The sequence below is a fragment of the Papio anubis genome, chromosome 16 (assembly GCF_008728515.1).
Source record: "Papio anubis isolate 15944 chromosome 16, Panubis1.0, whole genome shotgun sequence".
Taxonomy (NCBI): Eukaryota; Metazoa; Chordata; class Mammalia; order Primates; family Cercopithecidae; genus Papio; species Papio anubis.
In genome coordinates this window covers 66,029,206-66,054,666 of record NC_044991.1, presented here as the reverse complement: position 1 = coordinate 66,054,666, position 25,461 = coordinate 66,029,206, and the positions used below count along the sequence as shown (strand labels likewise).

Sequence of the window (25,461 nt, the reverse complement as noted above, 5' to 3'; positions counted from 1 at the left end):
TTCACAGGTGCGATCACAGCACACGATAGCCTCCAACTCCTGAGCTCAAGCGATCCTCCTGCCTTAGCCTCCCACATAGCTGGGCCTTAACAGGCATGTGCCACTGTGCCTGGCAATAAACATTACCTCTTCATGTGCATGAAAGACCTCCCCTCGCTGGGCATTCATGCAATTTCTGAATACATCCAGAAGAATAAAGTATCTACACGGACAAGATAAATTTTAAATAATTTTTTTAAAACAAAAAAGACTAAAACGTGGTAAGAAATCAGTCTTGTGCATTTTGTACATTTGTGTCCTCCACTCTGTCTTCATTTACTGCTACAGGAAGCTGACTGCACAGCCGGTCACAGTTGAACAAAGACATCAGAAGGCCAGTTAGTCTCTTCACCACAGAAGCCCCCAAGTAAACCTAATTCTGAAGGACAGGTCTCAGTGTCCCTTAACTTTGTTCTCCCCAGGAGAAATCCATTTTGCTGCCAAATGTGACCAGCAGACTTGGGTGGATACATCTAGCACAATCACGGTCTTGTCATGCTGCCAACATGGCCCAAGGCATGGTGTGCAGGGCAGCCTCTCTGGAGGGCCTCTGCTACGCCTGCTCGCCAGCACCACCTCCGCCAGCAGCAGAACCCTTGCTGGATGCCTGGGCATCTGAGGAGCGGGAGGCCTGCTTCGGCAGGCGGATGGGGACATAGATGTTGGAAGCACGGTGCTCCTTGAGGTACTCTCCTCCCTTTTCTTCATATTCTTTCCTGGTGATCCAAACTTCATTATCATCTAGGTGGTCCAAGGCCCAGTCACGAGCACCGTACCAGGCGTCCAGCACAGGGTTTGAGGCAAGTTGAACCTGAAACACAAAGAAGATTCACCAGGACATCTCCACCAGGGCTCCAGGCGTGAATGTTCACCTGGCTCAGCTACAGCCCCCGATATTTTATCCCCAGAAATATACACATAGGTGGGCCCAGTGCACTCCAAGACAGTTCGGGGCTAGCTCCACACCCTGTAAACAAAGCTGAGCTGGAATGCCCAGATTCTTCAGAACACATGGCTGTCAGACATTTTACTAACACAAGACCTGACACTCAGGGTCAGAGAGGGGCCAGTGGCTCAGCCTCCTGCTGCGCGATGCTGTCAACCACAAGCTGTCAGGGAGAGGTGAAGCGGAGGCTGGCCTGTGACCTGGGGAAAAGGCCTTCCTGGCCCTGCTCCCCACTCTGAGCAGAGGGAAACAGGGGCCGCTGCAAGGCAGCTCTAGCCAGGGTAGCAGAAGAGCCTCAGGAGAAATGGCAGCAGAGAGGGGTGACCTGGGCGTTCCCTGTGAGGCTGCTGGCACTTAGTTTCCCCTTCTTCTCATCGGAGTTGGGCTGGGGTTCAGCAGCTCTGAGAAGGCCCTCGGCTAGGCTGACCTGATCATTATGGTAACGCTGCAGCTCCCATCGGGCCTCCTGTGTCCTGGAGTTACCCGCCTCACTTCCTACCTCCCTCTCACCTCCCCACTCCACCAATCCCATGAGTTCCAGGTTGGAATGGTGGTTTCAGAACTTTCGGGAGTGAAGGGCAGAGGCCGTAATGGTGGAATCAACATGCGCAAATGGAGGTGGGAAAGTGCAGGCTCGGGAGTCCAGCTGCTGGGCTTGCCACGTGGGCAAGGGGCCTGTGAACCAGGACCTCGCCACTAGGATAACCAGAGGCCCCACCCCCTGGCTTCAGGGGACTTAAGTGCATGAGTGTAAGGCACGTGGTAGATGCTGCCTGCTACAGAGTATTCAATAAAGCGTAGCTCTCATCATTACTAATAAAAAATGCAGCAAGATATATGATTAATAGACTATATAGCCATAAAAAGGATGCTCTGGAAATGTACCTATTCATATAAAAACAGTGTCACAATAATTCGAAAGTGAAAAAATTACAGGTTACAAAATTAGCTGTCAACAATCTCTTTTTGGTGAAAACCATACATGAGATGAAAACGACCGGAGAGTACACAAACAACATTGCTCGCAGAGACTGAAACTACAGTTTTCTTGGTTTTCATTTTGGTTTAAATTGTCTGATATTTTTGTAATATTTAAAAATGTTTTGCTGTTTAAGAAAAAACAGGAACTTAAAGTTGTAAATTTGCACATCTTGGGGTTCTCTTCCTTCTAATGATCACGGAGGGCCTTAGGTGGCCGGTGTGTTTGAGCCACTGCTGAATATATAATCTAAAATTGGAACATCAGGGCTTAGTGACGGTGTGACACACTCATGACATTACAATGTGAAAGGGGGCAGAAACAGGAGTGGGGGGGAGCTGAGGCAAGGTCAGGTGAGACCAAAACAGCAAAAGCAGGGCTGGGAAAAGATCTGGCTGGTAGCAGCATTCCTACAACCAATGCTCACAAAGTGATTCATGGGAGACTTTGGAAATTATCAAGAAACACATCTTGAAAATCCTCTACGATTTTTTTCTCTACTACTTCATCCTAAGTCGCTACTGCCAGCGTGACTCAGCCCCATGCTCACGCCCCTTCCTGTCACCCCTTGGCTTCAGCACTGCTGCTCTCTCCTGCTCCCCCCTCCTCTTCCTCCACCTCCTTCTTAGACTCATGGGTGTCCTACAGCCCTTAAATGCTAGTATTCTTTAGGAATTCATCCTTAACATCACCTACCCTCCCAAACAGTGCCCAGAACACATCTATGCTTGTGGCAGGTGGAAGGGTGTAAAACTACCCTCTCGCCTTCCCCCTTCCCCACCGAGCGCTCATCCAGCTAGCTGTGGCCACCTCTCCGTGTGTCCATTGGAAACTCAACCCACCCTGGAAATGGAACACACTATCCTCTCCCTTAAGTCTGTCCTTCCTCCCATGGCTCCTCGTCCAGTGAATCTCTTATTCAGCAAACTAGTTGCTCCACCTAGAACTTAGGAATTACCTTAGGTCTCACTTCCCTCCTCAGATCCAACTTACTAACAAGTTCTGACAATTTGACTGCCTTAGCCTCTTTCACATCAACTCCCTCTCTTCCTCTCCCTCTGCCACTGCTTTCTTATTTCCTGCAGAGCTACCAAGTGACACTGTGCCAAGGGCTTGGGACGCATTTCACAAGACAGTGGTTGTCTCTTCCCTAACAGAGGTAGATCTCGTAAGGAACATAGGAAAGGACAGGGAAGGCTTCCTGGAGGAAGTGATTTCCAGGAAACCAGCCACTGAGAGAGTTGGATGAGCTAGAAAGAGTACTCTATGCAAAGGGAGCCAGCATGTGCAAAGGCCCTAAGGCAGGAAAACTCTGGAAAACTAATAGCAGTGAGCTGTGGCTGAAGTGCAGGGTGGAAGGGGGAATGATGAGAGAACCCTGGACAGTTCTTCAAGGTCAGAACACAAGAGACCCTGTAAAGCCTGACGAGTGGAGTGAGGGCTTCCTCCTAGAGGCTGGGAAGCTGCCTCCTAACTGGTCTGCTTCCAACATTTCTCTTAATACCCTATTTTGCACATCAATGTCAAATATATCTTACTAAATGTAAATCAGATCACATTCCCTGCTTAGGCTCCTTCATGGTTCATCACTATGGCTAAAGATAACAGCTGTACAGAAAAGAGTTAACAGAACGGCCCTACTGTTACCTTAGAAAGGCTACTTCCAAGGGTGGGGCCTTGGCAGGCATCTGGGAACTTGGATTTTGGGAGGTCCCCACCACCACCTGGTACGAGTGGCTCAATAAGCCCATTCATTACAAATAATGTGGTTTATGCCAAACACGTGTTTCCCTTCTGTAAGCCTGGAATTTGGGTATGCTCCAAGCAGGGGGCGCCTATGTGATGGGTCCCCAAATAAAACCCCAGGCACTGCGTCTCCTACCAACTTCCCTGGTTGGTGACACTTAATGCGCTCTTACAAGGCACTGCTGGGGAAATTATGGCCTGTGTGACTCCACAGGGAAAGGCCTCAGACACTTACACCTGGTTGCTCCCAGGTTTCACCCCAGGCACCTTGTCTCTCTGCTGAGTTGCCGTACTAAGTCACAGCTGTAAGTGTGATTACATGCTGAGTCCTGTGAATCCTCCCAGAGAAACATCCTGCCTGGAATGGTCTCAGGGACCCTCAAAACAACAGCTCATGTCTGAGAGTTTATTACATGCAGGCCCACTGTTGGGCGCTTGACGTGCACCAGTACACTGAATCCCAGCAACACATACCGATTACCCCTTCCTACCCCTGAGAAAGCCAAAGCTTAGCACAATTCAGTAATGGTGACGATGGAGTCAGGACCAAAGCCCCGAGACGCCACCCTGAATGTACACTACATCATGCAGCAGAGCAGACCACGGCCAAGCTTCTTAGCAGGATGCACAGGCTCTGCACAGTGTGGGCTTTGCTGACCTCTCTACCTCACCCACCTCCTCTCCTCTTTGTCAGCCACGTGCTCCAGCAACACTCAGCCACTTCTCACTCCCTCAACAAGCTTCTGGCCTGTGTGCCCTTGCTCATGCTAATCCTTCTGTCTGGGATGCTCTCTCCAATGTGTCCCATGCCCCACACTGTCTACATGGCAAACACCTATTCATCCTGAGAAGATCCAGATCCATGGAGCCTTTTCTGAACGCCAGTGGAGACTGCCAGGTGCCCATGCCTGTATATCCCTTATGCTCTGATTTACCTGGCTGCTGCCTGCTCAGATAGTGAGGTCCTTGCAGCCAGGTGCTGTGTTCAGGACATCTCAGCGTCCCCACAGTGCCTGGTCCATGATGGGAGATCAGACCATGTTTCTTGGTAATCAGGGATTTGGTAGGTAAATTGTGGGGCATTCACACCAGTCATAAAGGTAGTATTTTAACAGAACAATGACATGGGAAAATGTTCATGACAAGTTCAGTTCAGCTTACAAAGCAGTACACACTCACATGTGTAGAAAATGTATGGCAGACAAGCTCTGCCTGCAGGGCCGGGACTGGGTAGGGAGAATGACTGACTTTTCAGGTACACTTTTTCACACTATTAGAATTCTATGCATGTCTTCATCTTCCAATTTAAAGAAACCACAAAATAGTATATAAAACACGATTCCCATTTTGCTTTAAAAATTAAACATGGACTTAAGATCAGAAGAAAAGCCACAAAAATGTTAACAGTGGATATTTCTGCATGATTATTACTTTTGCAATCAGAAAACAGGTAATGCTATTTTCAGAATAATTGACTACACAAACAATCAGTACCTGAAAAGAAGACTGGAAGGGTCTCATCTCCAACAGTTCCTTCTCCATTCTGGCTTTCATCCCAGGATACATCGTGTTCCCGCCAGTGAGGAAAACGTTCTGAACCAGCGTTTCCTGAACGTCCTTTGGGTACCTAGGAAAGAAACAACTCCTAATATAGTCCCTTAACTCAAATATCAGAACAAAATGTGGATGCAGAAATGTAAGCTCTCAGTACAAAACAGAAAAACATCTACACAAAAAACTAAAAAAAAAAAACAAAAAACCAAAACTTTCAATTTTCATTTGTGTCTCTACAGAATGCCAGCCCAATGTGTCCACATAGCCAGACAAAACCATAATGTGAATGGCCAACTTATCTCCTTAACATGATTAGAATTTTTTTTTTTTTTTTTTTTTTTTTTTTTTTTTTTTTGAGACGGAGTCTCGCGCTGTGGCCCAGGCTGGAGTGCAGTGGCGCGATCTCGGCTCACTGCAAGCTCCGCCCCCCGGGTTCCCGCCATTCTCCTGCCTCAGCCTCCTGAGTAGCTGGGACTACAGGCGCCCACCACCGCGCCCGGCTAGTTTTTTGTATTTTTAGTAGAGACGGGGTTTCACTGTGGTCTCGATCTCCTGACCTTGTGATCCGCCCGCCTCGGCCTCCCAAAGTGCTGGGATTACAGGCGTGAGCCACCGCGCCCGGCATGATTAGAATTTTTATACTTTTATAATACATTAAAAAAAAAAAAAAACTTGAGAATAAATTTGCATACGTTTTGATAAAGTCTAACAAATTTATACGTTCCAGTAACGATCACTACAATCAAGGGACAAACATTTCCATTATCCCCAAAAGCCATGCCTCCCTTTTCAGGGCCCATCTATCGACCTGTGCTTTCTTTTTATCTTTTTTAATAACAGCTTTATCTAAGACATATTTGATCACTTTCCAACCACTGTTAAGACAAGGCTCAAAGGCACTCAAAGTAGCAGCAGCAGCTTTTTCTTCCTTGCTAGGTACACGTTTCCCTGTCGTTATAACCAACAGCAGCCAGAGTCCTACAAAATTCGATTCCCTACTTGACAAACTTGAATGATCAAACTCACACTTCAGGTAAATGCCCGCATAAATGGGTAAAACACCTGGATTCTTATGGAAATATAAACTCTTAAGTTTACATTTAAGAGGAATGGAAGCAGAGGAAAAAATTTTATTAGCTCTGCAATATTTTAGGGTGATTTAAGATCACTAATCTTTAATAATGTGAAGGTTTACATGGAAACCAGTGTACATGTTATTGGGTTGTTCAAACTTAAAAGACACTCTTAAAGCTACTCAAGTCAACCCAGCATTTATAGGTTCAGAAAACAACTAACTACAGAGCTTCGGTTAGGTGCCAGTTAGGTGCCAGGCCTGGTGATAAGAGATTAAGGGAATACTGTCTGAGCACAGCAAGTCAATGAAGAGAAGACAGTGAGATGCATTTTCAAGTGTCTGACCATCACATCTACCATTCAATGCAAAATCCAAGGAAATGTTTCAGGAAAATAGAAGGAAAAGCAGATTCGCTGTCTCACCTGTCCAGAATGTACTGAAGAGTCTCTGCAATCCCAGCCTGCTCTTCTCCTATGAGAGATGGCTGGAAAATAATCTCTGGAGCTCGAATTCTTTCTGTCCCAACAAACAGCTGATGATATGCTGCCAAGTTAAACACGGGCTTTAAAAACCCAAGGTTTAAAAGATATTTTTAGGCCAAATGACAAACATTCCAGTGGCTAGTTTCCTCAAACTGCATTTCTTATCCCAACAGTTTCTGTCCCTTGTTAATGCCAGTATAGCCTCTCCCAACTCTCTTGACCTGCTAATTCAATTTCCTACCTTCTTCCAACCTGTATATTATAAACATGTACATGTTTCCATCATGAAATGGTCCCCGAGTTGCAGGGAGAGGCTTTGTGGAGAGCAGCAGTAAAAGGCCCAGCCTAAAGGACAAGTCTCCTGCTCGGTGCCTTGCTTAGTGCCCCATCCCTGCATCGCAAGGAAGCTCTCTCCCAGGTGGGTCTCAGACTCAGGACAGTTTATCTGGTTGGTATTGTAATGACAGAAACATAGACTCCAAAGAGGATTATGTGTACTGGCATTGGCTTAAATGTAAATGAAACCATTAGGAGCCAGTCTTCAGATCTCAAGTTCCCAATCACTTTCCCAAATGTTTCTGCTGGGTGGACTGTTGCTCACAGAGTCACAGATCTTGGTGCTGGAACCAATCCATCAATCACTGGGGAAAAAAAATCCCTGATTTCAGATGTTTTAAGTATTGGTACCCAATTTTCTAAAAATATAACAGTTTTGTTTTAAGTCCTAAAGAAACAGACTAGCCCAGCCATTTAAGTCAACACCTTCAAAGAATAAGCATGTTCTGGGCTGTAGGAGTCAAACCTGGACAGTGGTGACCGGCTTCTCCACTCCAGGTGTTTCCTCTGAAAACAAGGGATCAAAATCATTCATGCTTTCCACATCTTCCAAAGACGGCTCCAGCTGCTCCAGGTCAGGGGTCTAAGAGGAGAAGCAGCAAAATGAAATGGAACCTGTACCTTCAGCAGGCCTCGGTTCTATCACTTTAGTGCCACAAAAAAGAACTGGGATCTTGCTCAATGTTCTAAAACCTTACATAAAAACTATGAAAATGTTTCTAAGCTATTTTTAAAAAAGCACACATGAACACGAAGACTAAAAAGCCAGGAACAGGCCTTGCTTTGATCTCCTACCTTTCCTACTTTATACAAGCCTTACCAACCCCCGCCTTCTCTAAAGCCTTCTGATGGTGCCAGCTCATGGCTGGGCCCCGTGGAAGACTTGCTGCTTGCATGAGTCACACCACCACACACGCAACTCTGAGGGAAGGGTGTGACAGCTGCTATCCTACAAGGCAGCTAGACTACCAGCAAAGTTAAAGCAATCTCTTAATAATTAATAAATACATCTGCTGGCCAGGGAGCGGTGGCTCATGCCTGTAATCCCAGCACTTTGGGAGGCAAAGGCAAGTGGGCTGCTTGAGCCCAGGAGTTCGAGACCAGCATGGACAACACAGTGAAACCCCATCTCTACAAAAAGTACAAACATTAGCTGGGTGTGGTGGTGAGCACCTGTAGTCCCAGCTACTTGGGAAGCTGAGGTGGGAGGATCATTTGAGCCTGGCAGGTTGAGGCTACAGTGAGCCATGATCATGCCACTGTAATCCAGCCTGCGTGAAAGAGCAAGACTCTGCCTCAGAGATATAAATAAATTATTAAATAAATGTATGTGCCAACACTAATGAGCTTAACAATCGGTCCCTTAACAGCAGGTCCTGCTGGGCTGGGAATGGGACTAGAGGCCCCAAGGTAGCAGAGTGCTTCCTATCCGTGGAGTCCTGCAGAACAAGCTCTCGTCTGTGACCACAATGAACCTGGGCAGGGTCTAGACATGCCGGCACCATTTCCAAAAGAGAAGTTAGGGCGCTTTTAATTCTAATCTGTACAAAGTAAGCTGGGGATGGTGGTGGTTCTGAAAGACATCTTTAGCCATCTGTCACTGGACATCTGTCATTGGAGAGAAGTTCCGGGTGGAAATATTTAGTTGCATCCCGGGGAAGAATGCTGTAACAATGAGAGCTGCTGCAGAATGGGCTGTCTTATGAGGCAGCCTCTTGGGAGGGTTCAAGCGGAGTGTAACCAATAGCCAAGTATGCTTGAGAGGAGACTGCGCCAGTGAGTATGCATTCTGAGTCTCGCCTTACTCTCGGAATTTATGAAGTATGTAAATTACCAACATAATTCAGAGGACTTAAATATACTTCTCTCGAACCTACTCATATATACTGCAAATGTAAACTGGCATTAAAATAAGGCAATACCCCTCAATACCCCACACACATTCACACACCAAAAGTCATGTGGCAAATATGGCATGCAAAATGGGTGACAATGTACTCTAAATTCTGTTCAGTATAGATGACTCTACAATATTTGAGGGGGATTTTCCAGGCTTGAGGATCAACCCTGGAAAGGAAAGCGAATGTTTCTTCATGTGAGACTTGTGTACAGGATGAGGGGGCTGGTTTATAGGGGTAATCTGAGGAGGAAAGAAGATGGGTTGGGTGACACGAATCTAAAGAACCCTGCTCTCAGGGAAGGAAGGAAAAGCTGTCCCTGCCAATACTGAATCAGACACAGAGGGGAGGGACACCTGCTATCTGCACAATCCTCACTGCAGATACTGCTGTATTTGATGGGTGAGGAAACTGTCGCTCAGAGAGGTGAAGTAACTTGCCCAAGGTCACATAGCACTAGCAGGCAGTGGACACGTGGGAAGAGACAGAACTACTCAGTTCCGAAGTCTCTGTTCTGCCTTAAGCTGGAGTTCTATAAATCATGAGGCCGAGGATAAGACAAGTGGGGCTTTAGGAATATGGAAACGATCTAGCCTAAGGTCAGAGTAGGTAATACAAGAGATCAATGAAAGATTTTACACGCAGCAGCAAGACCAGCTGCGGCAATGACAGGCTCCTCTGTCCAAGCAGGGACAGCAGAGAGGGAGTAAAGGAACATTCCCCTTGCCATCTGCAGTTTGTGATCTGGAAGACTCTCAGCTCCCCTCACAAGAAAGGAGCCCTCCCACAGGAGTGTCTGTGCCTATTCTGGCTTGGCACCAAACCCAGTTCTTCAGGAATGACCCCAAAGGGTTCCAGGAGAGGAGTGGAAATTGATCATCAAAGTTGTTTTTCATTTGGTGGTTTGTCATCTGGGGGAAGCAGGAACCAGGAGGCAGTGTGACATAACAGAAGGCGACCAGGCTCTGCAGTCACTGATCCAGCTTGGAAGGCAACCAAAGGTATATGAAAGGTCCACAGAGGCAGAGCTGGAAAAGCACACTCTGAGCCGCTTCTCCATCTATGTATAAGTGGGACATGAACTTGGGGCAGCGTTGGGTGAGAAATGAACAACTCTTCCCTCTTCCCTTTTAAACACACACTTAATTTGGTCCCTTAAATAATTCTGTCGTATTACTGGGTTGAAGACAAAAATATCATCTGTGTATTTAAGATAACTACAGACAAAACCTGTAACCTGTGATTCCCCAAGTAACAGGTGAAAGCAAGCACTGGGGTCCACTGGAGTCGTTCCTCTCTACACCCCACATTTTTACCCTATTTTTCATCTTCATCCTAACCTCCACCCTGGCCTCCCTCAATCCAAGTGATGACCTTTCCTGTGGATTCACACACCCTTCTCTACCCAGCCTGGAATCCAATCACTTTTGCCACCATCCCTCCATGAACTCTATCTGCTTCTGTTACATCCAACCAATAAGCCTGCAGTCTAAAGGATGCCTCCCAGTACTCTTTCCACTTGGGCTCTGGAGCAAATTATATTTTTAAAAGAAGGTCACAACAGTAACTTCTATCCCACACGCTTTTTTGTAATGTGACCCTGACACTCCTCATAAAGAGGTGGAGGGGCTTTGTTTCCTCCCCTTGAGTCTCAGTAGGGGACTGTGAGGACTACAACCAACAAAGTATGGTGCAAATGATGTCATGTGACTTCTGAGGTAAGGTCCTAAAAGGTCATGCAGCTTTCTTATGCTTTCATGTCTTGAAACATTCACTCTCTGGCTGCTCTCTTGGGAAGCTCCCTCTTGGAAACCAGTGGCCATGCTGGGAGGAGCCCAAGGCACATGAAGAAGCCATGTGTAGGTGCCTGGGTCAAGAGTCCCCCATGAACCGAGCCCGTAAGTCCTCCCAGCCCAGATACCAGACAAGTGAAAAACCCTCCAGCTGATTCCAGTCCCCAACTATTTAATTCTTCCCAGCAGTGGCTCCCGGCACCTTGAAGCAGAGATCCCTGCTGTATCCTCTCTAAATTCCTCACCCACCAAACCCATGAACACAATAAAATTGTTGTCGTTTTATGCTGCCAAGTTTGGAGTGATTTTTGTAGCAATAGAAAAGTTAAATACGCTCCAGCAGGGCAAGAGTGCAGAAAGTCCCACGTGCTATTTAGGCAATCCTGTGGTTATTCCTCAGCTTCCTTCTGCCTGCCCTTTCCCAAAACCCTTCTCCACAGTCTCCTTTCTAATCTCAACCCTGGGAATCTTAAAAGATCACCTTAGTTGCTTCAAAAAATGAACTTCCCTCTTTATTCTTCATTCTACTTCCTTATCTATTTTCATGTCCTTGAGAGCTTGTTTGGAGGTTCTAGCAGGGGAGCACAGCTACTCGTATACCCTTGATGGAAGACTGGTCCTCCTCTATTAGGGATGGTCGTCCTCTTCGACCAAGCATGCAGCTTCGGGAGGGACACACACGAAGTGGTGAGGACAGGAGACACCCGCCTAGCTAGCCAGATCAGCCGGATCAACCCTGGCAATCAATGGGGTGACAGATATCGCAGCCAGATCACTCTCATGTCCTATTTTCTTATCCTTCCAAGCCTTCCTTGTTTCAAAAAATAATTATCATCCTAGCTAAGATGACTATTCAAGCTCTTAACTCTCCCATCAATCCTTTTGGCTTCCTTTATCTCTGACTGCTCTTGCTCAATCGTCGTCCTGGCTTTTCTTCTGTCACCTAACTCTCAAGCGGTGGCATTCTCCAGGAATTTTTCTTTTCTCCCTTCCCATTTGATTCTGTCCTCCCCTAGCTCCACCTGATGTCCCGCAGAGTCCTGAAAAACTCCACCTGATGTCCTACAGTGATTTTAAAGATAAGGAGCTCAGGGCCAGGGGCGGTGACTCATGCCTGTAACCCCTGCACTCTGAAAGGCAAGGTGGGAGGCCTGCTTGAGACCAGGAGTTCAAGAACAGCCTGGGCAACACAACAAGACCCATCTCTACAAAAAATTAAAAAGCAAAAAGTTAGCTGGGCGTGATGGTGCACACCTATAGTCCTAGCTACTAGGGAGGCTGAGGTGGGAGGATCAATTGAGCCCAGGAGTTTGAAGTTACAGGGGGCCATCATCACACCATGTACTCCAGCCTGCGCAACAGAGTAAGATCCAATCTCTTTAAAAAAAGGTGCTCAAAACTAAGCCAATTATCTTCCCAAACTTGGTCAAAGGCACTACCATCTACCCACTGCCTTTCAATACAGCCTAAGGGTTACAAGAGTGGAATCTGGAATTGAACTGCTCGTGTCTGAATTTGACCAGTACTACTTCTAGCTATGTGACCTCACTCCAATCTTTCCTTGTCTGTAAAAGACGGATAATGATAGTACCTAGCCATTGAGTTGTGAACATGAACCAGGAGGACACCTGTGTAGGTGCTCAGCAAGGGGTCGGCACATGCCACATGCTCTATTCCTAATCAACACTGCTACTCTCGTCACCTTGGCTTGTAAATGGCAGTGAGATCTTGGGATCCTACATCTGATCCTACATCTGTTCTGTTTTCCCCCCTGTAGCCTCACCCCTCCCTTCAACCATCATCCTAACTGCCACCAGTTAGTTTCCCAAAACAAAATCTCATTGTCTCATTCACTTGCTCAACATCCCTGGAAAGCTACGAATGTCTGAAGGATAATATGCAGGCTCGTAAGCCTAATGGGTAAAGACCTTAATCTCCACTTCATCACCCACCACAGCCTTTCTTGTTCACACTCTATATACCTGCATGTGTGGTTCTTTCCACCTAAAATGTCCTTCCCTCCTGCTCTGCTACCTACTGAAATCAAATAATCTTCCTTTTTTTTTTAGAGAGGGTCTCGTTCTGTTGCCCAGGCTGGAATGCAGTGGCACAACCATGGCTCACTGCAGCTTCGAACTCCCAAGCTCAAGTGATCCTCCGACCTCAGCCTCTCAAGTAGCTGAGACTACAGATGCATGCCCAGCTAATTTAAAATTTATTTATTTATTTATTTTGAGATGAAGTCTCGCTCTGTTGCCCAGGCTGGAGTGCAGTGGTGCGATCTCCACTCACTGCAAGCTCCGTCTCCCAGGTTCACGCCATTCTCCTGCCTCAGCCTCTCAAGTGGCTGGGACTACAGGCGCCTGCCACCTCGCCCAGCTAATTTTTGTACTTTTAGTAGAGATGAGTTTCACCACATTGGCCAGGCTGGTCTCAAACTCCTGACCTCAGGTGATCCACCCGCCTCTGCCTCCCAAAGTGCTGGGATTACAGGTGTGAGCCACCGCGCCCGGCCAAAAAAAATTTTTTTTAGAGACAGGATCTATGTGGTTCAGGGATTGGTCGCAAATTCCTGGGTGCAAGCGATCCTCCCTCCTCAGTCTCTCAGTGTTGGGATTAAAGGTGTGAGCCACTGTGCCCGGCCCAAATAATCTTTCAAGGACCAGCTGAAACATCCAATCCTTTCTCAAAAAACCAAATGTGTATTCCCACACACATTTACCAGTATACCTGCTATGCTTCATTACAGTCAGCTAAGCATGGTGCTATAGCCCTCGTTTTTTGTTTTTTAAGTACCCAGGAAGGCAGGTATTGCATCTTAATCACCTCTGCATCCCTGGTATACTGCGCCTGGCACTGAGTGGTGGGCCCCTGGGATACACCCTCAAATTCCCCTGGAATAGAGATGATTGTAAAGCTTTGGGTTTCAAGAAGTTTCTTCAGCTGCCAAAAAAAAAAAAAAAAATCAACATTCACCTTCACCTAGCTTCATTCCAAAGCATACCATCTTAAGATAACTTCTTAGCTTCACAAAAATTATAAAAAGGATATTTACTTATCCCAATTCATATGATTCACAGAGAGGAACAAAGCTGGTAATTTCAACACAGAGAACAGGCATCCAACAGAGAACAGTTTTCTCTGCCACGGTTGGCTTCTCTCCTGCTAAAGTTTGCCAGGGTCTCCACATGTCTTACGTGGTGTTCAGAAACACTAATATGACTGTTCTTTTGGAACTGCATGGAATGACAGTTTGCCAAGGCATACCACAGACGATGCAGCATGGTTCCCTAAAACAGCCTTGAGCGGCGTAAGAAGCAGCAGAGGCCAACCTTGATCTTGGCTAGTAAAGCGGGAGAACTTTCTATATCTGGCCCATTGTGTTTTCCAACAAATGATAATGCTCAAAAACTGTGTTCTCCCCCCTCCTACCCTCTTATGTTGTGCTTGTAGCTATGAAAATCAAGCATCTTCTGGTTTAAATACTTCATTACAATTCATGCTAATAAAGCCTGCTCCTCCACAACATCCTCACAGAAATAACTGCAGAATAACAAGGGCCAGAATAGCTTGGTCTATAAGAAAACAGATTTTTGAGATCACTATTAGTTAAATTCCAGCTGTATTAATTCAGTTCAGCCATTACTGCTTAAGTGGAATTTCAATATGAATTTTGGTTCACATATATCGATTCAATTCATTCTAAATGAATTATATTATTGGAAAATAATACAAATACTTTTTGAAAGGGAGAACTGGCTAGCCAGTGTCATGGTAACTTTATCCCACAAATGTGACTGTAATTGACTCTGATCATTAAGAATTACCCTAAAATGCTAAATGCTGATTAACCATTAAAGGTTTAGTGACCGATCATTGCTTTTTTTTTCTCTGAGACAGAATCTTGCTCTGTTGCCCAGGCCGGAGTACAATGGCGCAATCTCGGCTCACTATAACCTCCGCCTCCTGGGTTCAAGCGATTCTCCTGCCTCAGCTTCCCGAGTAGCTGGGATTACAGGCGCCAGCCACCACGCCCAGCTAATTTTTCTATTTTCAGTAGAGATGGGATTTCACCATGTTGGCCAGGCTGGTCTCAAATTCCTGACCTCAGGTGATCCACCCGCCTCGGCCTCCCAAACTGCTGGGATTACAGGCGTGAGCCACTGCCCCCAGCCCAACTGATCATCAAATTTGTTGCACACAGAAAAATCTTTTGCAGTCCAACATTTCAAAATCCCCTAAACCCAAGGAGATTTAAATGTGTGTGCCAGAGCATAAAATGAAGTAGGTACCTACTGAGTATCTGCTGAAAGAATGGGGGAATGGGTGGTGAATCACAGCATGTAACAAATGCAAACAAATGAACAAAGAAAAGGAAAAACTAGATTCTCAACTGCTGAAGAATCACATCTTCACAGCTGTTTGGTTTTTTTTCCCCTTTTGAAATCTGAAATCCTTCATCTGCATGTGGCTGAGTGGCACTGCTCTGGTATAAAGAAGAATATGTCCTGCTAACATGTCGAGCATGATAAAAACTAAATATGGATGAATATATAACAAAGACAACATGCTTCCAGATTTCAGTAAACAACAACTCAAACCTCAAACAAAGACCTGAAAACCGAGAGAAGCAAAATGGAAAAGGCACACTGATTCAGCTGAGGCTGATCTGGGATGCTGCGTTGGAAGAAGATGGTAAAGGCCCCTTCTACACAAGATCTTAGTGATCCAGTAAGGTGCTCTATAAAGCATACACTCATGTACTGTCCTCACATAATCGACAGCCTGTCGAGATGCAAAGAATGCAACAGTGAGAGCAGAAACTATGAGCGAGCCTCCAGCTGGGAGCCAGTCACTGCAAAAGTAAGCTTCCTGTTGAGCCAAAGGCAACTCTGACATCACTGAGAAGCACCATGCTACACCCAAGCATCAAATGGCACTGACTTGCATTTTTCCAAAGTATCTTTTTTTCTAGAAAGATAGGTAATCAACAGCTTAATGAAAGTTGATTTAAAAAGAAAAACAAAAAAAAAACAAGAGGCTAGTCTGGTTTATCCTGCCTAAAACATGTCTCAAGGCAATAAGTTACTTTGTTTTGGAATTCTAGGGATGACAGATCCAGGAATAGTATGTACAATTACTAACTCTTTGTTCCAGTTCTAAAGGCAGGGGACTCTACCTGTGACTTCTGGACTGAATACTGACCTGCAGGCTGCCCCTTTGCCATACAGGAACTAAGATGCTGGGGTCTAAGCTCTTTTGGCTACTTTGACACTTATTAACAACCAAGCACGGTGGCTCAAGCCTGTGATCCTAGTGCTTTGGGAGGCTGAGGAGGGAGGTTCACTTGAGGCCAGGAGTTCGAGACCAGCCTGGACAACTTGATGAGACCCCATCTGTACAAAAAAATCGTAAAAATGACTTGGGCATGGTGGTGCTCACCTGTAGTCCTAGCTTCTTAGGAGGCTGAGGTGGGAGGATCCACTTAAGCCCAGGAGTCTGAGGTTACACTGAGCTATGATCATGTAACTGCATTCCAACTGGGCAACAAAGTAAGACTCTGTCTCAAACGAACAGAAACACACTTTGTTTTTTGTTTGTTTGTTTTTGAGATGGAGTTTTGCTCTTGTTGCCCAGGCTGGAGTGCAATGGAGCAATCTCAGCTGACTGCAACCTCCACCTCCCAGGTTCAAGTGATTCTCCTGCCTCAGCCTCCCAAGTAGCTGGGATTACAGGCATGTGCCACCACACTCGGCTAATTTTGTATTTTTAGTAGAGACAGGGTTTTGCTGTGTGGGCCAGGCTGGTCTCAAACTCCTGACCTCAGGTGATCTGGCCTTCCAAAGTGCTGGGATTACAAGCGTGAGCCAGCATGCCCGGCCTCAAAAACACTTATTAACAGTGTACGGGTGAGGAAAACAGAAGAGGAAGAAGAAAAAGAGAAAATCAAAGAGCTTATTCAGAGGGTCTTTAGCAACTAATAAAAGGCTGATCTTAAGGCAACCTATACATGTATTATTGAGCATAACTAGCAACTGCTGTAAAAAATTCATAAATCATGGGTGAAGCATGATCCCTGTCCTTAGAGAATATCAAGATGGAAAGGAGGTAAATGAATAATCAACCACAATATATTTAATAAAATACTAGAATAAAATTAAAGGAAGTATATGACTGCCAATGACTATCAGTAGAGCTGGTTTAGGTTCAAGACAGCACCACAGGTTTGCTGTGTGAATGTTCTTCCTATGTTAAATGCACTTTCTGCGCTCAGGTGTCCAGGGATCTACAGGGTGAAATCCCTTCTCACAGAATTTCAGTTGGTACAAGGTCAGTGCTATCTCTGCCACCACCCACGTCCCTTCAGCTCTCTTTTCCTCCCGACTCTTGGCAAAACCCCTTTGATGTCAGCCCTCTGAGGATACTCCTCCTCTCAAGAAGGGCTGCTCCTTCGAAGGCCCTCAGTTACCTCTGGCTTGCTGTCTACCACATCCACTTCGAGGTTGACTTCCGCTTGGAGGATTTTCTGCTTAGCCTGCTCCACTGCTGAACTGAGCTTCTGGATGTAGGACTGCAGCTCTTCTGGGGAGTCCATATTCAGCTCTATCAGAGCTTTGTGAAACTGATCCATCTGGCCATCCTCTAGAAGTTCCTGAAAAGAGCATTCACAAACAGGAAGGAAAGTAGCTTCAGAGCCAAATGGAGAAAATGACAGCTGGAGAGGGCTTCCAGAGCTCCCCTGGCCTACCCTGCCCACAGCCACACCTCCAGCTCCCTCCAGTTTCACACAGCTGCCCACCTCTCTAGCTGTCTCTAGGCTAGCATTGCATCACAGTTCTAGCAACAACTGATTAGGTAAAACTAATGATGGTGACAGATATCTAAAAGGTTGTTACCCCTTTTTTTTGGGCGGGGGGGGAGAAAGGTTGTGGAGGAAGGTGGGAAAGTTACTAAGAGGAGACATGAAAGGAGCCTTCTGTGGGGGATGCTGACAATGCTGTTTCTTGACCTGACAGCAGATACATGGGTGAGTTTCACTTTGAAAATCCATCAAGATGAAACAAAGATTTGTGCACTTTGCATGATGTATGCTACACTTGCAAAGTTTAAAAACATAAAGGAGTTTATAAGGTGAAAATAAATAATGCTGGAGTCCACAGCTCTTTCAGAAGCAGCTGCTTCTACACTGTATTCTATGCTGATGATCCCCCTGCACTCCTTCCTGACCCCAAAGAAGGCCAATGGAAAAATATACAAGAAAATCTGAGATCATCTTGTTAACACAGAAGGGCGCCCGTCCCTGTGTCTGCTATTACTTGCACGTATAGCAGTCGGTCCAGACGCTCCTGATCCAGCTGCAGCTTCTCCTCCCGCCGCCGGGCATTGAGCTCCTGCAGCCGCCGCAATTGCTGCTGCCGCCTTTCTTGTTTCTCCTCAGAGGTCAGGGTGCTGCCCAGGAGCTTGCTGGAAAATGGGAGCTGCATCTTGTGGACATTATTCTCATAATAATCAGGACACCGCCATTTGTGTAATTCTTCAAAGAAACAGTTTTGAAAGTTATGAAATGGAAACACTATTAACACAACAATTAAAGTCAATTACCAGCCAGGCGCGGTGGCTCACGCCAGCACTTTGGGAGGCTGAGGTGGGCGGATCACGAGGTCAGGAGATTGAGAGCATCCTGGCTAACACGGTGAAACCCCGTCTCTACTAAAAATACAAAAAATTAGCCGGGTGTGGTGGCGGGCACCTGTAGTGCCAGCTACTCAGGAGGCTGCGGCAGGAGAATGGCGTGAACCCGGGAGGCGGAGGTTGCAGTGAGCCGAGATCGCACCACTGCACTCCAGCCTAGGCAACAGAAAGAGACTCTGTGTTTTTGTTCTTTTTTTTAATCAATACCAGCATTTCAGACATAGGTCAGATGGAGAAAATACACTCCACCCAATCCCTGAATCCACTCAATCAACTAAAAGCAGCTACCAAACCTGGACATAATGCCAGCAGGCCTGTTCTAAAAGAACTGCTAAGTAAAGTTCTTCAGCGACAAACACCACCAGAAGGAAGCCTGGAGCACCAAGAATGAAGAAAGAGCAATATAAATGATAAAAATCTGCTTAAACATAACAGACTCATCTCCTTATGAGTTCTTTAAAACCTATTTGACAATTTAAAGTAAAAATCACAACACTGTCTGATGGCTTTCCAATGTATACAGATGAAATAAATAAGACAACTTTAAGATAAACCGGGCAAAATAAAGGAGTCAATAGAGTGCTGACATTTCCACATTCCCCTTGAAGTGGTAAACACAGAATCTAAGTAGACTATGAAAAGTTGTGTTTACTGTAATCTCTAGAGCAACCACTAAAAACTACAATAAAAAGGTACAGTAAAAAACACAACAGATAAAATACTTAAAAAAGAAAAGCTCAAATAACCTAAAAGGAGGCAGGAGACAGAAACAGAGGAACAATAAACAGAAGACACAAAACAAATAATAAACCGGTGAACATAAATCCAAGCATATGAATAATTAAACTAATTATAAATGGTTTAGCCTAACAATTAAATAGAGGTTGACTTTGAATAGATATTTTTTAAAAAATGATCCAACTACCAAGAAACTCACTTTGAATATAATGATATAGGTAGATTAAAGGTAGAAGGATGGAAAGACATACCATGCAAGCACATGACCCAGCAATCTATTTACTCTGGAGAAATGAAAATGAGTTCACCCAAAAACTTGTCTCTATCCCAAGTCCAGGCAATCTTTCCCTCACTTCTTCTGTATCACTATGGTTTTATCTTTGCAAAATGTCACGTACATAGAGTCAAATAGTATGTACTTTTTGAAACTTTTTTTTTTTTTTACTCAACATCATGCCTTTGAGATTCATTCAAGTTGTTCAGTGTATCAGTAGTCTGTTCCTGTTTATTGTGGATAAAGACAGGATCTGATTATAAAGAGAAAGCATATGTAACCAACACCACAATCAGGATACGGAACAGTTCCATCATCCTAAAAAATTCCCTCATGCTCTCTCTTTATAATCATATCATAGAACTGTAAAAGAAAAAGTTGACTAAAAGAAAAGAGAGTCAATACTGGAGCACCTGGAGAACAGAGAAGTGGGAGCACAGAGAGCTGTGTGCTTCAGCCGTGTCTTCCGGCAAGCCGCTAACTCTCCAGACTGAGTATTCTCATCAATTATTTATTTCCCTATCTGTCTCCCCAACTTCTTTGTATCCCAGGAATAACAGATGCTGAATAAATGCTTTCTAAAGTTAATTAAAACACAGCTCTTAACACATGAAACATATACTTAAAAATGGTTAAAATGGCAAATTTATGTTACATGGTTTTCACAATTAAAAATTAAAAAAAAAAAAAGATGCAGTTTTTGCCCTTCAGGAGCTCATTATTGGTCAGCTGAGGTCAGCACCCTCAACGAGAACAAGCAAATCCACTATTGGAATAGAGCTGTATTCACAGTGGCATTGTCCATAGTCCTTTGGTTTTATATGAACTATTTAAATTCAGGAGGAAGATATTTTCATCACATTCAAGTGACAATAGTAACTAAAATTCACACTTTAATTTGAAATGTAAAATACAACCAAAAGTCCAAGACAAGCTTGAAAAGAATAAGAAGTGTTTATGCAGCATAGATGTTATGCTAATGGTATAATAAAACAATTTCAATTGTTTTCTAACTTAAGATATTTTTAGTCTGATATGTTCTGCTCACTCTTAAAAATGTTTAGTATCTGGAAAAAGTTGAAAGTTGTACAATTCCAAGATCTGTATTACAGGCAAGTTATAAAAGCTACCATTTGTGAAGGGAAACCGTACAACGTAAATTATCAGGTTACTGAATAGTTTAAGAAAGGGAATACAAAAAGGGGAAGGGGGTGCTTAAAAAGTGAGCAAACAAAGAATTACGCTGGCAATAATTTAAGGAATACAAGGTAGACAACACCCAAAAGCTGCAGGCAAACATCCTCTTGGATACCTTCCACATAATCCTCAGCGATGTAGCTGTGCTCATGCAGAATCTCCTCCATGCGGCTGAGGGTGATGGCTGCCAGGTGCCCAGGGTACTTCAGCTGGAGGAGACGCTGGAGGTAACCAGCTGCTTGGCTTCCTCCAAGATTGATGCGCTTGCAGTTTTTAGCATCTAATCTATAACCAAGCAGTAGAAAACAGCACTGACATTTCTGGAGGACAGAAATATGAAGCATCTTGGGAGAAACAAGATAATTTAAGGCAGATAAAGAAGAAACAGACCAGCAGGAGAAACACAAAACCTGACAGTTGGAAAGGACGTTAAAGTTCTCCTGGTATAGCCTCTTCTCTAGGCAGGCATTCCTAGTTCACCTATACAGTCACATGGCCACCTAACAGGAATGCACTCCAAAGTCAGATCTTAATGAGTCTCATCATATATTTCTCAAACTGTAGTCCTGGGACCAAGTATCCCAGAATTAGCTGGAGGAAATGTTGAACATGCCAATTCCCAGTACACAGCTGCTCTGGGGTAGGGCCTGGGAATCTGCATTTTAATGGGCTCCCTAGGTGACTGGTGAAGGCCAGAGTTTAAGAAGCCATCCCCTGAACACTTCACATCTACTGATTAAGTAAACACATTAAGTAACCACACACATCCTGGTTTACTGTAAAAGAACCAGAGTAATTTTATTTTCCTAATGTGTGAAACTAAGTGGCAGAGCACTAGGAACTTGCTGTAGAAAACTAAAATGTCACTGCTGTATCGTACCTCACCAGCAGATGCCAGCATAGAACAGGATATGATTCACTCTGATAATTTCCCAGCCTTCAGGTAATTTTCTCTCAATATAACATTAACATCTTACTTTTATTTCTGCATATTCTCTTTACATAGAGAACTTCATACATCAGGAGTGTTTGGTAACACCTAAGAATTACTTTTTTCTTCATAGATTTTCACAGAAACTTCACAAGAAATTCAATGGTATTTGTCTTATATGTTCAGTCTGCTTTACAGTTTACAAAGTGCCATTACCTACCTTATCTCATTTCATTCTCAGAGTAACCCTGGGAAATCAGTTGTTCCCAATTTTACATGTCAGGAAATGAAGTGAGGAAGTTAAGTAGCAGAGCTGCAAACCCAGACATTCAGCTCTAAAGTGTGAGTCTCTTTATGCCATGTGAGAAACCTTCTCAGGAGAACACAGTGCTGGCCTAGGCTCTTACCAGACAGTGAAAGCTCAACGATCAAGTGGGAACAGACTTTTAAATATGACATAAACTACCCTTGCCTTTTATTCAACTTGAAAATATTTAGTATGGGTCCATTATGTGTCAGGCACTGTATCTGAAAAGTCTAAACAATAATGATTAAAGAACTTTAAATTTGCTGGGCACGGTGGCTAACCCCTGTAATCCCAGCAAGTTGGGAGGCCAAGGAGGGTGGATCACTTGAGGTCAGGAGTTTGAGACTAGCCTGACCAACATGGTGAAACCCTGCCTCTAATAAAAATACAAAAAAAATTAGCCGGGCATGGTGGCAGGTGCCTGTGGTCCCAGCTACTCGGGAGGCTGAGGCAGGAGAATCAACTGAACCTGGGAGGCGGAGGTTGCCCTGAGCCGAGATCGTGCCACTGCACTCCAGCCTGGATGACATAGCAAGACTCTGTCAAAAAACAAAAAAAACAAAAAAACCCCACTCCAGAACACAAAGATGGTCTCAATTAAATTTATTCAAAACATTTCTACTGAATGCCTATTACCTGTAGATACTATGTTAGCTATCTACCCATAAGTCAGAATTATAAAACTGTAGAATTATGGATGTGGAACTAAGAGATCATCCACCCCAACTCCCTCCAGAAGGTCACAAAGGACAGAACTATGGGCAAAGGGACTTACCCATAGTCACACAGTGAGGTAGTTCAAAGCTAAGCCCAAGGGCTCAGTTCATAGGCTAGTACTTGCTCTTTCTACTCTGCCTTTAAAGCACGCACTAAATGTTTCCTGAATGCTTCTCAAAATAGCACTCAAATGCCACAAGCGCAACTCACCTCCCTTCTAAGACGGGTAAAACATGTGTACACTGGTATCCAGATGAAATGATGAGTCCACTGCACATCGAGTTCTTTGGCTTATTGTGGTAGAAGCTGAAGAGGCTATCTATTCCATAGGCAACCTTGGGAATCCCATAGCACTCAAAAAGAAGTTCGGACATCATTTGCCGTGAATATAGTGGGTTGCACACAGCTTCTGTCAAAACTATAGGATGATCAACGCAGCCCTACTTTGAAAAGAAAGGGCAAATAGATGAGTGGTAACAGAATACTCTTTTTGAAGCATAGAAGAACCCAAAATCCTTATTGCAGGGCTGAATTTGCTTTTGGCCTCTTAATCAAAACCTGATCACAGGCGATTGTAAGACTCTCATCTCATCTTTACTGGAAAATACGAAAGTAGAGTCAATTTAAGTCAAGGTCCCATCCAAACTGTCAGCAAATCGTGTTGGCTCTATCTTCAAAGTATCTCCAAAATCCAACTGCTTCTAATCACATTCCCTGCTACCTGCCTCATCTAAGCCACCATCATCTCTCACCTGGGTTATTCCAACAGCCTCCTAACTCGTCCCTGTTTCCACCCTATGACCCATAACAATTCATGCTCCATACAGGAGTCACAGTGATCCTTTTGAACATAAGTCAGGTCCTTCCTCAGCTCAACGCCCTGCCATGGCTCCCCATTTCACGCAGTAAAAGCCTATAAGGTGTGTGATCTGCCTCTCCACTACCTCTCTGACATCCTCTTCCAGGTACTACTCTCCCCCTCACACAGGCAGCCTTGCAATTAGGATTAGGGCACACTCCTGCCTCGGGGCCTTTTCACTGGCTGTTTCCTCTGCCTGGACTGTTTTTCCTTCAGATATTCACACGGCTTGCTATCTGAATCACCTCCTTCAAGTCCTTGTTCAAACATCACCTTCACGAGTCCTACCCTGACCATCTTATTGAAAAAAATGTAACTCCCTCCTCTCCTATCATGGCGTAGAATCTACTATATTTAATTCTATGTTTACTGCCTTTTCATAGTAGAATATCTTTCCATAGTATTAATAGCTCCATAAGCACAGGAGGTTTTGTGTGTTCACAGATGTACTCCAAATGCCTAAAAAGTGCCTGACACAGAGTAAGTGCTCAATACATATTTGTTAATAAATGGACTTCTTAACAAACGAGCATATATGCCCAAATGCATGCTCCAAGATACAAGAAGCAGCATTTTATTCGCTGCTATACCCCCAGCGCCTAGCATCTGATCGACTAAAAGACAATCGGAGCTACTGAAGTGACTGTTACCTCTCCGAAAGCAGAGTGAGCGGAGACGAGACCGCACCCCTCCCCTCAAGCCCAGCCCAGCCCAGCCCACTCCGCCCATCACCTGTGAGGAGACACCCAGGTGCTGGAAGCTGTAATCCAGCAGCAACTCCTGAAGCTCCAGGTTGACCGGCACGTTGCGGTCGAAGGGCGAGCGCAGCATCCAGCGCAGTGGCTCCAGGCTGCCCAGGGCGTTTCCCACCTGCGGGCCCGACCCGCCCCGTGCCCCGCCACGACCACGGGCGCACACCGCGCGGAATTGCAGGCGCGGCTCGGGACCTGGGTCCTGCCCGGGACACGCCCAGCCAGCGCGGACTTGGAACGACCCGTTGTCCAGCACCAGCGGTACCGGCAGTAGCCCGTGTGCCACCGGGCCAGCCTCCAGCACCGGGTCGGGTGCGGAACGGGCGTCGCGGAACGGGAACACGTTCGCCGCCATCTTGGAGCGCGCGCCCAGCCCCGCCCCTCAGCGCAGCGTCCGCCCAGACGCCGCGAAACCGCGCCTCCGACGTCACGCAGCGCGATTCAGGCCTTAAAGTAGCTTGATGCCTCCTCCGTTCTCGAAACCCGGCCAACCTTTCCACCTGACTCGCCTCTGGTCGTCCAGGCTGCTTTCAGGATCGCTGAGACCTATCCATTCTGGCTGCGAAATTCTACGTTGCTTAATCTCGCCCCCAATAGCCTATGAGTGACCACGCCCCTTCGCTCTAGCTGGGATGCCCAGTTTGGAAGCTCCGCCCCAATGCGTATCGCCGCCAGGCCCCGCCCCTTTCTGGCCGTCAGCTTCAGCGCCGTTCTCGGTGGAGCCCCGCCTCTCTGCCTGGCCACGCCCCATCGCCGGGCGTGCACCATCGGCAGGGTGCGCACCTTCGACCGCCCGCTGCCCCGCCTCTGAGTGGCTGTCTTGTCCTCAGCCTTGCGTCCTGGCTAGAACGGTCCTTTACCTTTTGATGCTTCCTTTGCGTTAAGAAATCCCAAACTCTGCGGTGCCGACTGTTCAATTTCTTGACTAGGCAGATGACTACGCAGGTCTGTTCACTTTACTAACTCCCACAGACTGTTTTCTCAGTAAGACCTCAAACACTGAGAAAAGACTGCTGATTGTCCCCAAGCATTCCCTCTTTTAGTGGTATCACCTCCCACTCCCATGTGGCCATCCGTCTGGCTGCGATCTAGATGCGCTCATGTGACTAAATTGTGGCCAGGAGCGGGTGGGAGAGGAGGTGATGT

The 25,461-nt window shown here is 45.6% G+C and overlaps 1 protein-coding gene across 2 annotated transcripts; it reads right to left on the bottom strand.

The window, feature by feature from the left end:
• Positions 1–216: 216 nt before the first annotated feature.
• ACTR5 (actin related protein 5) lies at positions 217–24,829 on the bottom strand. 2 transcript variants are annotated; one of them, XM_003904748.5, is made up of 9 exons: positions 24,296–24,829; positions 22,915–23,144; positions 20,865–21,034; positions 18,165–18,382; positions 17,318–17,500; positions 7,624–7,740; positions 6,762–6,901; positions 5,205–5,337; positions 217–850 (listed from the first exon to the last, which is right to left on the bottom strand). In XM_003904748.5, the coding sequence occupies exons 1-9, from the start codon at positions 24,668–24,670 to the stop codon at positions 593–595; spliced, it is 1,824 nt and encodes a 607-aa protein (XP_003904797.2). In that variant the 5' UTR covers positions 24,671–24,829; the 3' UTR covers positions 217–592. The 2 variants fall into 2 exon arrangements, with proteins under 2 accessions (XP_003904797.2, XP_021776754.2); XM_021921062.2 differs by lacking the exon at positions 7,624–7,740.
• Positions 24,830–25,461: the final 632 nt, after the last annotated feature.